This window comes from Acomys russatus, chromosome 3 (genome assembly GCF_903995435.1).
Source record: "Acomys russatus chromosome 3, mAcoRus1.1, whole genome shotgun sequence".
Classification (NCBI taxonomy): domain Eukaryota; kingdom Metazoa; phylum Chordata; class Mammalia; order Rodentia; family Muridae; genus Acomys; species Acomys russatus.
Window position 1 is genome coordinate 81,647,698 of NC_067139.1, and position 14,489 is coordinate 81,662,186.

General features: G+C 45.9%; 1 protein-coding gene across 1 annotated transcript in view; it reads right to left on the minus strand.

Moving 5' to 3' along the window:
- The window catches only part of LOC127187151 (olfactory receptor 5AU1), a 28,399-nt gene extending 20,468 nt beyond the window's left edge, over nt 1-7,931 (minus strand). The window contains 6 exon segments of the mRNA XM_051143363.1: nt 1,397-1,434; nt 7,032-7,133; nt 7,135-7,546; nt 7,548-7,605; nt 7,608-7,892; nt 7,895-7,931. Coding sequence (XP_050999320.1) covers nt 1,397-1,434; nt 7,032-7,133; nt 7,135-7,546; nt 7,548-7,605; nt 7,608-7,892; nt 7,895-7,931 — 932 coding nt within the window.
- Between the last annotated feature and the right edge of the window lie 6,558 nt (nt 7,932-14,489).

Below are 14,489 nucleotides of genomic sequence, written 5' to 3' on the forward strand. Positions count from 1 at the left end.
TTGCTGGGAATTGAACTCAGGACCTCTGAAAGAGCAGCCAGTGCTCTTAACCTCTGAGCCATCTCTCCAGCCCAAATAAATCTTTAAAAAAAAATAAATAAAAGCTTACGTAGATTAAGAATGCTAAAGAGGGTTGGAAAGATGGCTCAGAGGTTAAGAGCACTGACCGCTCTTCTGGAGGTCTTTAGTTCAATTTCACCAACCACGTGGTGATTAACAACCATCTACAATGTGATCTGATGCCCCCTTCTGGCCTGCAGATGTACACACAGGCAGAGCACTGTATAATAATAATAATAATAATAATAATAATAATAATAATAATAATAATAATAATAATAATAATAATAATAATAATAATAATAATCTTTTTAAATGCTAAAGAATAGAAGGTTTCTGTCTATTATAAGGTGAGTTGCTCAGGAGAGGTCTGTGGTCTTTGCTTTACGCCCCAAGGCAGAGCAGTCAGCCGGGTGACCTCGAGCTACGCCATAGTAAAGGCAAAATGACTTGGCTTATGTGCCACTGCAGCCAGGCTCTGCTTCAGTTTCTGCTTCCAGGTCTCTGCCCTAAGCTCCAGCCCTGGCCTCCCTTCCCGATGGACTTTAATTAGGATTTGTAAGCCAATAAACCCTTCCCTTGCCACGTTGCCTTTGGTGATAGTGTTTTATTCCATTGACTGAGAGCCAGCTAAGATGAGACTGATGGAGTAATGAGGCTCCTTCTGTGTAGGAACCTAAAGTGTGACAGTTTTGCCGCTGAACTTTCCTGACCCCTCAAAGGAGAGTGAATACAAACCCTTCTCAAGCGAGCAACATGAAAGAGGAGAGAGTACCCTCAAACTCATTTCACTTTTTTTTTTTTTTTTTTTTGGTTTTTCGAGACAGAGTTTCTCTGTGTAGCCTTGACCATCCTGGACTCACTTTGTAGACCAGGCTGGCCTCGAACTCACAACGATCCGCCTGCCTCTGCCTCCTGAGTGCTGGGATTAAAGGCGTGCGCCACCACGCCCGGCTCCCATTTCACTTATTTTTAAATAATTTCGTATATATGTATAATGAAATATGATCATACTCAACCTTCGTGTCCCTCCTTAAACTCCACCTCCCCCTCAAAAAAACCCAACTTCATGTCTTTTGTTTTGTTTTGTTTTTTAAGACAGGGTCTCTCTGTGTAGCCTTGGCTGTCCTAGACTGCTTTGTAGACCAGGCTGGCCTCAAACTCACAGCGATCTGCCTCCCTCTGCCTCCCGAGTGCTGGGATTACAGGTGTGCACCGTCACGCCTGGCTTTATTCGCCCCCCTTAAACAGAGTCTCACGATAGCCCTGGCTGTACTGGAACTCGCTATGTAGATCAGGGCTGGCCTCACACTCACAGAAACCTGACCATCTCTGCCTCCCAGATGCTGGGAGTAAAGCCTTGTACCCCCATACCTAGCTACATAATTATTTTGTTTTTGTTGTTCTTATTCTTGTTATAAAAAGAGAAAACTAAAGCTTGTAGAGAGAATATCTTGTGTATTGTATGGATGCAATACCTGTCAATTAAAAAAAAACAAAACTATGGCCTATAGGAAAGGGTAGAATAGAAGGAGGACCATCTGGGAGGCAGAAAGGATTCTGGGATAGAGCCAGGCTTGGAGATTCATCTGGGAAGGTGTGAGGACAGACACATGGTACCTGAGCAGAGGTAACCAGCCACGTGGCAGAATGTAGATTAGTACAAATGGGTTATTTTCAGTTACGAGCTAGTCAGCCAAGGGCCTAGCTATATGGTCTAGACATCCGTAAGTGTATTTTGAGTCTCATGAGTCATTATTCTGGGAGCTTGGGCCCGGGAGGAAAGACACATACCCTACTACAAAAGCTGTGAGTGGTAAATAACCACATTGACAGGAAATAACATCTCAGATGGAGCCAAGGTGACGTGGTTTTAGTGTCACACAGGGCAGTGACGCTAAATTTTCTCTGATGAAATCTCTGAGGGCTGGAGAGTTGGCTCAGGGGTTAAGAGCACTATCTGCTCTGCCAAAGGTCCCGGGTTCAATTCCCAGCACCTACATGGTATCTCACAACTGTCTGTAACTCCAAGATCTGACACCCTCACTCCAATGCACATAAATTAAAATTAAATTAAAATATTTAAAAAAAAAAAAGAAAGAAATCTCTGACTAGAACTAAAGGGGAAGTCACTATGCACAAATATGGTCAACACAAACACTAAAGGCCAACAGTGAGCTTAACTAGAGGATGAATTCCAATTAAAACCCAGGTACAATTGTGTTGTGATCCTTCTGCCTGTGTGTTTCACTGTCCTTGGCCCCCTGACTCTGGGTGACATAGAGAGGACAGACGGTGGGTAGAGGGGAGCACAGCGTCAGTTGCGTGACTGGAAAGGTTGCTGGCTGGATCAGGCTAAACGGCAGACTCACGCAGTCTCCACTGACTTAGCCATAGTGACAGTGGATCAAGAAAGACCAAAAAGTCAGGCGTGGTGGCGCACGCCTTTAATCCCAGCACTCGGGAGGCAGAGGCAGGTGGATTCCTGTGAGTTCAAGGCCAGCTTGGTCTACAAAGTGAGTTCCAGAACAGCCAAGGCTACACATGGAGACCCTGTCTCGAAACTCCCCACCCCCGCAAAAAAAAGGCCAAGAAAGGTACACTAGCTCTTCCTCCATTAACTATAAAATGTCACTCTCCAGGGACAGTGAATAAAGGGATTCAGCCCAAGAATATCATGCCTGATTGGGTTCCCATTGGATAACTCATCTTATTTAAAAATAGTCAACATGGGGCTGGAGAGGTGGTTCGTCAGGTAACCGCACATACTGCTCCTCCAGAGGACCCTGTGACTCCAGGAAATTCAACACCCTCTTCTGGCCTCTGTGGGCACTCACACGTGTGACAGGTACACATAAATAAAAACAAAAATAAATATTTTAAAAAGACATAAATAAAGCAGTCAATGTAGTTAATCCAACTTGGAAGTTGGCAAATGCAAAACAAAACTATGGACAGCAGCTTTTCACCATAGACACTGGGAGGATGGTCAAAAGCAGTAAGGGGAGGGTGAGGAATGGACCAAAACTGGTATGAAGGTGAAGAGCGGTCCAGCTGTCACAACCATTTGCTGATTTAGATCCCAGAACCCACAGCATGCAGCTCACCACTGCCTGTAACTCCAGCCTTGGGAGATCCAGTGCTGTCTTCTGGCCTCCATGGGTACCAGCACTCATGTGTACATACCAGTACACAGACACATAAGTAAAAATATATCTCTTTTAGAGAAAATAGGTAAAGGAGCTTGCCACCAAGTTGACCAACCTCTAGAGAACACTCTAGAACCCCCATGGTGGAAAGAACCAACTCCTCCTACAAGTTGTCTTTTGACTTCTACTTACACACCAAGACTTGTGTGCCCCACCCACAACACATACATAAATAAATTATATATGTATTTATATACATAAATACGTGTATATATAATATATATATACAGATTGGGTCTCTCTGACTCGGAAAATAACTGGACCAATTTACCCAGTTTAATGACAACCAATTGACTTTTTTTGGAAGTCACTTTTTAAATTGAGAAGCTAACAAATGTTCTAGTTTATTTCTTCAACTCAAACCACAGACTGCGTAGTAACTGAATCTATAAGTAACATGTTTAAACTCAAAAAAAGTTTAAAAATTGGGGTGGACATCCTCAGACTCAATTAAGAGGGTCCCACTCCACAAGCTAGTCCTGGTGAACCCGTGATCCTAGCTCTGGGGATGCCGGGTCCAGATGATGAAGGTTTTGAGGTCAGTTGGGGATACACAATAAGACGTTGTCTCAAAAAGCAAACAACTGGAGATGGAGAGCTGGCTCAGCAGTGAAGAACACTTGCTCTTGCAGAGGACCCAGACATGGTTCCCAGCACCCATACGGTGGCTCACAACTGTCTGCAACTCCAGTTCCAAGGGATCTGACTTCATTGGGCATCAGGGACTCATACACATAAAAGCAATCTTAAACACACACACACACAAACATGCAACACACATAGCACACAACACACATAGCACACATGCACACACACAAACATGCATAGCATGCATGCAAACACACAGCACACACACATAAATGAGCAACAGTGTGGACTCTGCACTGGCCCTAGCATAGAAACGGTGTCATGCTGGCAACTGACTGAAACTGCAGCAATCTGCATGTCTGACAGCAACAGTTGTACACCAGCAGTGTAGCCTGTGTTGGGGACAGGCCTGGCACAACCGAGCACTCTGAGCACCCAGCCTCCCACTGGTCCAGTGAGGTCATTTTATTTCATGGGTTTCTGTGAATCTCAGGGCTTTCCTCTTTGTCTCAGCGGCAGCATCCATCCTTGATGTGTACATGGTTTGTAGTCTGAGAAACATTAAAAGGTGTCCTTGCTCAGTTTTCAGGCATGATTGGGCTCACATGAGGTTGACATCTGTCCACTTTCCTTTGTTCTCATCATCCTCAGGGCCATCCTTGTTGCAGATGCAACCTGGAATAGAATGTTGGGTTCTGTTCTGTTCTGTTTTGAGAAAAGCCCAGGCTGGCCTTGAACTGTTTATGTAGGTGAGGCTGACCTTAAATTCCTATTTCTCTTCCTCCACATCCCAATTCAAAAACTGTTTGTGTGGGGCTGGAGAGATGGCTCAGATGTTGAGAGCACTGTCTGCTCTTCCAGAGGTCCTGAGTTCAATTCCCAGCAACCATATGGTGGCTCATAACCATCTATGGTGTGATCTGATGTCCTCTTCTGGCACACAGGTGTACATGCAGATAGAGCGCTCATGCATAAAATAAATAAATAAAATCTTTTTAAAAAATGTTTGTGTGTACCACCACACCCAGTGAATACCTCCCTGCCCCCCCCCCCCCGAGACAGGGTCTCTCTGTGTAGCCCTGGCTGTCCTGGACTCACTTTGTAGACCAGGCTGGCCTCGAACTCACAGTGATTCACCTGCCTCTGCCTCCCGAGTGCTGGGATTAAAGGCGAGTGCCACCACCGCCCAGCCTGACTTGCCTTTTAAAATATTGTTACCGACATTTGGCAGAGTGAGCTGGTAGCCACGTCCTAAAACATCCATTCCCAAATCTTCCAACAAGGTCTTGATAGTCACAGATTTCGTCAAGTTCCTGAACACCTGTAAATGTTTCTTTAGAACTCGGCAGCCTGATTGAAGGCATGATGCGCAGTCTTAAGAGGGCAGCCTGGGGCAGAGGGGAGCAGCGTCCATGCAAGAGGAAGACAGGAAGGCTGAGGACATGGCTACGCAAGAACTTCTAAAGGTGTTGTTAACAGTATCATTCACGTTAGTCGTCTTTTAAAAGTGTTTTAGTCAGAAAGCCAAAGCTTTTAGAAGGAGGAAACTGTAAAGAACCAGAATTCCCCTCAGGAGGCATGGTTCTGAAGTTAGTTAAGAGAATAATGTTTTGCATGTGTTTTTTATTTTATATACATTTTATTGGCTTATATTCATTATAGCTATGGTGTGTGTAATGTTAATACAAGTAGATCACATGTTTTGACCATACCCATTCTCCACCTTCCCTTCTTCCTGTTTCCCTCCCTCTATTCTATTCATTCCCCCCAGACAATCCTGTTTCTACTTCCTGTCTTCCTTCCATGTGTGTGTGCACGCATGTGTCTGTGGGTGTGTCTCCGTGTGCATCTGTGTGTGCCCATGTGTGTGTATGTGTACATGCGTGCATGTGTGTGTATCCATGTGTGTCCATGTGTGTGTGTGAGCTCATGTATGTCCATGTGTGTGCGTATGTTCATGTGTCTCCACGTCTGTGTGTGTGTGTGTCCATGTGTGTCCGTGTGTGTATGTGTGCATGTGTGCCTGTCCATGTGTGTCCATGTATGCGCGTATGTCCGTGTGTGTCCGAATCTGTGTGTGTGTGTTTGTCCATGTGTGTCCATGTCTGTGTGTGTCCATCCATGTGTGTCCGTGTGTGTGTGTGTATCCGTGTGTGTCCGCATCTGTGTGTGTTTGTCTGTGTCTGTGTGTGTGTGTCTGTGTGTATGTCTGTGTGTGCCTGTGTGTGTGTGTCTGTGTCTGTGTGTGTCTGTCTGTGTGTGTTTGTCCGTGTCTGTGTGTGTCTGTGTGTGTGTGTCTGTGTGTGTCTGTGTGTGTTTGTCTGTGTCTGTGTGTGTGTGTGTGTGTGTCTGTGTGTGTCTGTCTGTCTGTGTGTGTCTGTGTATGTGTGTGTGTGTTTGTCTGTGTCTGTGTCTGTGTGTCTGTGTGTGTGTGTTTGTCTGTGTCTGTGTGTGTCTGTCTGTGTGTGTGTGTGTCTGTGTGTGTGTGTTTGTCCGTGTCTGTGTGTGTGTGTGTGTCTGTGCGTGTGTGTGTCTGTGTGTGTGTGTGTGTGTCTGTGTATGTGTCTGTGTGTGTGTGTCTGTCTGTGTGTGTCTGTGTGTGTCCATGTGCATGAGTGTGGTTCGATATATCTACATAGAGTCTGGGATCTATGAATGAAAGGAATCATGGAACATTTGTTTGTCTTCATCTGACTCACTTTGCTTAAGCTGATGATCTCCAGTTGCAGGGAGCCTCGCTGTGTAGCTGAGGCTGGCCTTGAACTTGTTCCTCCTTCCAAGGGCTGGGATCAGAAGTAGGAGTCACTATGCCCTGCTGGGAGTGGCCTTAATGTGAAGAACAAACAAACAAACAAACAAACAAACAAAAAGCCTGTTTCTAATGGGAAAATATTCACAAAATTTCAAACTATGGATAAAGGATTAGAACAAAGTCATAACTAGCCTCGGCTAGTGAGTCCAGTTAAGCAAGAGCAGAAGGTCATTTTAGGTTCTTAGTCTCTATGAAACCTGCGATCCTTCCAGTGGGCAGCGGCAAAAGCGCCTTCAGGGCAGAGGGCACGGCCACAATCCGCAGGGTGAGCTTGAGAGCGTGCTTGGCGCGGCACGGCTCTCTTGGCTTCCTAAAGACACGTGAGCCAATAAGACCATCTCTTTGACTTCCAGCCCACAAACCTTCCTTAGAGCTTCCTTCACATCCTTGTTTCTCAGAGAGTAGATTAAGGGGTTCGGCATTGGGATCACCACTGTGTGGATAACGGCAACTGTGCGGTCCTGAGGCCAAGGAGTAGCTGGACCTAGGGCGCAGGTACGTGAAAAGTTTGGTGCCAAAAAAGAAGCACACAGCAGTGAGGTGGCACGTGCAGGTGGACAAGGCCTTGAACCTGCTGTGGGTTGAACTCATCTGCAGGATCGTGATGAGGATTAAGGAGCAGGAGACCAGGATGGTGAGGGTGCGGCTCAGAAGGTTGAAACCCGCAAAGATGAAAAGCAGGATCTCACAGAGCGAAGTGTCCACGCAGGACAGGGACAGGATGGGTGGCCCGTCGCAGAAGAAGTGAGTGACCACGTGACCACCGCAGAAGTTCAGACTGAAGATGCAGCTCGGGGCGATGAGAGAATTGAGAAAGCCTGGGCTGTAGGAGCCCCCAATGAGAGAGGCGCAAACGTTAGGAGACATGATGGCTGGATGGGTTGCAAACAGCCACGTATCGGTCGTAGGCCATCGCGGCAATGAGGTGGCACTCGCTGTGGCAAAGCCTGCGTAAAAGAACATCTGAGCCAGGCAGCCAAAATAAGAGATGACTTTTCTCTTAACCAGGAAGTTCATCAAGGTCTGAGGGACCACCGTAAAAGAGTAGCAGAAATCCAGGAACGAGAGGTTCTTGAGGAGGCCGTACGTGGGTGTGTGCAGAGCGACGCTAACGTGGATTAGAAAGAACATGAGCAGGTTCCCGAGCACAGTGATGGAGCACGCGGCCAGGAACGCCACAAACAGCAGCCTTTGCCGCTGGGGGTCACTGGTGAGAGCCGGGGCTCAAACTCCATCTCTCGGCTCAGGTTTCTCTTTTCCATATTTGTTCATTGCTCTGGGGTACAGACAGACAGACAGACAGACAGACAGACAGACAGACAGACAGACAGACTACAGAAGTGAGACTGAACACTCAGGGGGCGCTCCCAGTCTGCTCCTGCTTTAAGAATGGCATCCTTGGCATTAGGGTCTTTTGATGAGATCTAGTTTGGTAGACGGGACTGTCATAGAAGTCCTTCTCTGCTCCACCGGCCAGTTGATTGGTAGGCATTTCCTTGAGATGCAACAGGAAATATAACAACTGTTTGAAACCGTCCTCTTTGAGATCATAAAAATTCTAAGTAACGAGACATCCACTCTTGGAATCCACATTTAGTTTTCTGTCTACATAACTCTGTGTTCCCCCTCCTAAGAAAGTCGGGAGTGCCTGGTGACATGGAGGGAGTTCATATGCTCTGTGTTCGGTGTAAGCAAGAAGTTAGTAGGGTCTCCGTCGCTAGCCACGGGTTGCCCATGGGATGGACTTAACGTCTCTGAGTTTCAGTTTCTCGTTTCTAGAGTAAGAGCAGCAGTTATCTTAAAGTATCACGAGAACTCAGTAAGCGAAATGCAAATCATCTGAACACAGACGGGCACCCTGAGAAAAACCCAAGGGGTGCTTGCAATGGCTGGTTCTCACAGGGTAGACAGACCTATTGTGTAAATACATGGGCTAAAACAATAACGAAATATAACAAGTGCTGTGTCGCCCTGGTATAGCTAGAAACGCTTGCTAACAGCAGTGACTGAGCAGGCTTTCAGGGAAGCTGAAGGTGGTTCAGTGGCCCAGCTGACCTGCATCTGTGGGCACAGCATTGTCTGGTTCTAGTTACTGTGGTTGATAAAGATGATGGTGGCTGAGGGTGTGGGAGATGGGGGTGGTGTAAGGAGCAAACTGACTCAGAGGACTAGGGTTCATCCAACAAGGGGAAACCCTCACTGGTGTTTATGAAAGTATCCATCATTGTTGGTAAACAAAGTCACCCTGGACTCAGGAGCTGTTGGTGGACAAGGTCAGGCCCCCTCTAAGGCTGGCGTCTGTGAAAATGTCTTTCCTACTTAGGGAGTGTGTGCTGCAGACACCACTCTCTCCCTGGTCTTTTAGTTCCTCTGGAATTCCTTCTGGGTCCTAGAGTGCTCTGCTAAGGACTTGGTTTTGCAGACTCTGAAGCCAACAGGCGTGACTAGGTAGGACAAAAGCAGTAAACGTGAGCTCCTCTCCCTGCCTTGCAGGGAACAAGGGACGCGTCTGTTAAAGATGTCTGGAGGATTCAGGGGCATCCAGGGTTGTACCGAGAACATCAACACTTCAGTTAATCCCATTACCAGAATTCCCAGGAGCTTGGAAGTACCAGGACAGAATAGTCTAGATACATAGATAGCTGGACTTAGCTGTGTGTGATGTGGGTAACGGTAAGGACCATCTCTACCGATGGAGTGCTGTGCGTGATGATAAGAAAAGCATTTGGGGGGCCTGGAGAGATGGCTCAGCGTTTAAGAGTGCTGAGTCCCAGAGAATCTGGGTTTGGTTCTGAGAACCCACTTCAGACAGTTCACAACCACCTGTAACTGTAGTTTCGGGGGAACCAATAGCCTCTTCTGGCTTCCGGGTACAAAAGCCGCACGCATGCGCACAGAAAAACATGCAGGCGTATAAATAAAATAACCGTCACAACGGAAGCCACTTTGGGTAGCGCCCAAAGACTACACGCTCAGGTAAAGCAAGCACTGAAAACAGGGCACAGCTGAGTACAGAGCATCTGGAGCAGGTGGGGCCCAATATGTCAACTTATTTTAAGTCACTATGGTGTAGTATTAAGCCCAACAGAGGCTACTTCGTACTCCAGTACTGCAGAACCCGGGTTTCTAGAGTTGAGCTGCTACTGTCGACAGCCCCGTTGAGGTCAAAAGTCACCTTAACTCAAAGACAAATTACAGGACTTGAGACAAATAACCGTGAAACTCCAGGGTGGAAATACCTTAGGAGAGCGTCCAGAATGTCAGCAGCTGACCCTTAAGAGCAGAGTAGACCTTGTCAACATCCAACTCGGCAGCTTCTTTCCTCAGAAACTCTTTTAGTTTAGGTACTACTAGGCCTGTAAGTATTTTTCTGGTTAGAAAAAAATAGACGAAACCAGAAATAAGGAAAAAACTAGGAATGGGGTAGCACAGATGAGGGGGCCCTCCACTGGGGCAGGTGTCTCTCTCTCCCTCTCCACCTCCCATGTTTTTTTACTTACCACTCTTCTCCAATCTGCACTAAATTAAAAATCCCTTAGTATACAAATAATTAGAGAAGCTGGTATCCAGCATGTTTTGAAATACCCACGATTCTGTGGATGGCAGTTTGTGCCTTGGAAGAAGAAAACTCGAAATCAGCTTTATTTTTTAAAAGGAGGAGGAGGAGGAGCTGGAGAGATGGCTCAGTGGTTCAGGGAGGACCCCAGCTTGAGTACCAGACCCTACAGGACAGCTCACACCCATCTGTAAGTCCAGTTCCAGCACATCCAATGCCTTTTTTCTAGCTTCCTTGGACACAAGAGTGGTACACAGATATACACTCAGGTGAAACATCCACACACAATAAATAAAAATATAAACAAGTAGGGGTGGAGCATTGAGCAGATGAAGGAGCTGGGAGGGATCTTTTATACCCGACTCCAAGCTGTCCCCCTTAACAAAAAAGTGAAAGAAAAGACACCAGCCAGCAAAACAGCCAGTGATCTTTAGGATTCTTAAGCAGTGGTGGTCCTCAAACGGTGTTTAAACAGGGGTCACTAGATAGCCTTACTATATGTGCAGATTCCAAGTTTCTTTGTTTGTTTGTTTGTTTGTTTGTTTTTGTTTTTTGAGACAAGGTTTCTCTGTGTAGCCTTGACTGTCCTGGACCAACTTTGTAGACCAGGTTGGCCTCGAACAGTGATCTGCCTGCCTCTGCCTCTCAAGTGCTGCGATTCAGATTTCAAGTTTCAACTGCATAAATTCTGATCCAATTGGTCGATGGATGAAGCAAAAAGTCTGATGGTTTTACAATAGGCAATCTCTGAACTTTAAGAAACACTAAACTGCTGGGTGTGGTGGTGCACGCCTGTAATCCCGGCACTCAGGGAGGCAGAGGCAGGTGGATCTTTGTGACTTCAAGGCCAGCATGGTCTACAAATCAAGGCCAGGACAGCCAGGGCTACACAGAGAAACCCTGTCTTGAAAAACAAAACAAATGAAACATTAGACCACGGGGTGTTCACATGAGGACACAGACCTGCCTAAGCCACATAGTCTTTCCTAACTTGCTAGAATTCTTTGTGTCCTAGATATCAGTAGAATGGCTGTCCTGAATGGCCTCTTCCCTCCTGAAGATATGCCAGTAGGTAACCACTCTCAGGCATCTGGTCTACCTGGTGGTCATCAAACACCAGCTGAGATGTTCTGTAAGCCCAGCCCTAGCACATGGCTTGATGGCTTTGCTCTGGAGCTCCGCCCACAAGCCTTCACAGAGAGGACAATGAAGGCAAAGGCAGGCTTTGTGTCCATCGACCAACTCTGGAGACCTCACAGGGTAAATAAAGAGTGAGGCAGCGCCTTCCCTGTGAACCCCTCCCCACCAGTCTTGTGTGAACAAGAGACTCCCTAGAGCCATCTTTCCCTCTGGGCAGTTCACAACTAGGGAAGAAGTGCTCACGAAGGGATTTTAGAAAGCAGGTGAGGAAGGGGGCTAATTAGTCCCATAAAGACCCATTAAAATGTTTGTTGGCTCCAAGAGTCTTTGCCCCTGAGGAGTCAGGTGACTCAAAAGCTGGGGTGAGGGGAATAAACCCCACCAGACCCCTGGCAACCTAGGGCTTATTACCTCAAAGAAGTGTTTGACCTTATCTAAACTCAGGGTGAGAGATCACTATGTTTACTCTACAACAGAAAACTAGGTTTCCATGTCAGTTAACCAGTATACATCTGTGCTTTATTATATATATATATAGTATTTTATATTAAATATAATATATTAAATATGTTTTTTATATATTATTTTATTTTATTTTATGCTTTGGTGTGAGGATGTCAGATCCCTTGGTACTGGAATTACAGACAGTTGTGAGCCACCATGTGGGTGCTGGGAATTGAACTAGAGTCCTTTGAAAGAGCAGACAATGCTCTTAACCACTGAGCCATCTCTCCAGCCCTACATCTGTGCTTTAAATTAGACCAAAACACAAGCCTCTGTCCTTCATGGTTGTATTAATAGTACAAATTAGAGCTAGGCTACTTACCTTCCAAATATTTGGGAATTTTCTAGGGGAACTTTGGTTATTGGTTTCCAATTTAATAGCAGCTAGTCAGGGAAAAGGCTTTGTATCGCCTGAATATTTCTGAAAATCATTGAGTGAAATACAACCTATGTTGGTGGCTGTTTCACGTCCTTTTGGAAAGAGTACATTCTCCTTTGTTCTGGAGTAGAGTATCAATTAGGTCAAGGTGGTCTATAGCATCGTTTAATTAAAATATATCTATTCAGATTTTTGTTATTGTTGGTTTTGTTTTGGTTTGGTTTTTGAGACAGGGTCTCTCTGTGTAGCCTTGGCTGTCCTGGACTCGCTTTGTAGACCAGACTGGCCTTGAACTCACAGTGATCCGACTGTCTCTGCCTCCCAAGTGCTGGGATTAAAGGTGTGTGCCACCATGCCCGGCTTATTCATTCAGTTTTTACACTCCCCTTCTATTAATCATTGAAAGGCAGTATGTTGAAATTTTTATAATAATGGATGTTTTTCTTTTGACACAGGACCTCCATATGTGGCCCAGAATATCCTATGTAGGTCAGGACAGTCTCAAACTCATAAAGAACAGCTTAACTTTGTCTCCTCAATGTTAGGATTAAGGATGTGTGCCACCATTCCTGGCAATCATGAATTTATTTCAGTTTCTGTCTACTGTATTCTTTTTTTTTTTAAGATTTTTTATACAGTTGTTGTATACAGTGTATACAGTGGTTTGTGAGATTGCACACCAGAAGAGGGCACCAGACCTCAGTATAGGTGGTTGTGAGCCACCATGTGGTTGCTGGGACTTGAACTCAGGACCTTTGGAAAAGCAGACAGGGCTCTTAACCACTGAGCCATTTCTCCAGCCCCTGTCTACTGTATTCTGAAGTCTCCTTAAAGGTGCTTGCTTGATTGTTCTTTGCTCTTGATAAACTAAGACATCTAGACTCAAAAGCACTCACCGAGGCTGCAGACATAGCTCAGAGCCTGCAAGCACGTGCTTCAGCGTCTTCCTGCTGCCATGGAACCCAGTGAGAAGTCGGCTTCTGTCTCTGTTTCTCCATGGCCTAACAAGCCATTTTCTTTAGCTGCTTTGCCAAAAGTTTTGAACAGTTCGATTGGGTTTCTTCATCTTTCTTGTACTTGGGGTTTGTTGCATTTATTAAGTCTGTAGGTGCGTTGCTCTAACATGTTTTGAAATGTTACACGCTCCTTAGACACACTCCCATGCGTCTCCCTTTGTCTTAGGAGTAGCAGTTACTTGTAGGCTGAGCTATCTGAAATCCAAGGAGAACGGTGTTCCAGTTGCGTACTTATTTCATTCTTTCTGGATTTTTCTTTCAGGTACATCTTACTGGTATCTTCCTAGTTCATTCATCTTTTCTTCCGCAGTGTCTATTCTGTGACTATGCAATGTACCTTTTCACTTGGACGCTGTCGATTTCATTTCTACATATTGATTGCATCTTCCACTGGTTTCTGTTTCTTTGCTCAGTTTTTGTGCTTTTTCTTTACTGAGAGCGGCTGTTTCCACATGCTTGTGAGCTAACTCTAACGTGTCGGGTCCGGCTTGCCTCGGTGTTTGACTAATTTCCTCTTTAGTGGCCAGATTTTCCTGTCTCTTTACAAGCCTAATAATTTGTTGGGTTGCCAGATATTGTCCATTGGAACCTGACAGGGGCTGGATATTTTTGTTCCTTTATTTTTCTGGGGTGCAGTAAGAGTCCGTTACCAAGAGTCTCGCCTTGTTGAGTCTTTGATAGCTTCTTAGGCACAGCAATCCTCAAAGCAGGTGTGAGTATACAGCTATCACTGAAGGAAACTTCCTGCCCTCTAACCAGAATTTTCCCAGTCACGGCCGTGGCGATTGCCACTACCCTTGACTCTAAGCAGTGGTGTTCTTTCCTCCGGCTCTTGTTTGTTTGTTTTACAACAGTAAGAGCCATAAGTACTGTATGGCTAAAGTCACGGGACTCAGAGATTGCGCAGAAACCTCACTTCCTGTTTAGTTCCATCTCAGAAATCCCAATATACACCAGGAGGGGGCGCCCACTTCAAAGACAGTGTTTCAATGCTCAGAAACCATCCACCATGTGTCCGCTCTATTCACACACTCTGTAACACACTACTTTAGGGGCAGCTTGCCCCACCCCCCGACTTTAGGGTTGCGCGCGCACACACACATACACACTTTAGGGGTGGCTGACCCCCCACTTTAGGGTTGCCCCCACACACACACTTTTGGGTTCCACTGTGAGAGGAGGGGGTGAGGAGGGGAATCTATGAAAGCTGCCTGTGCTTTCTGAG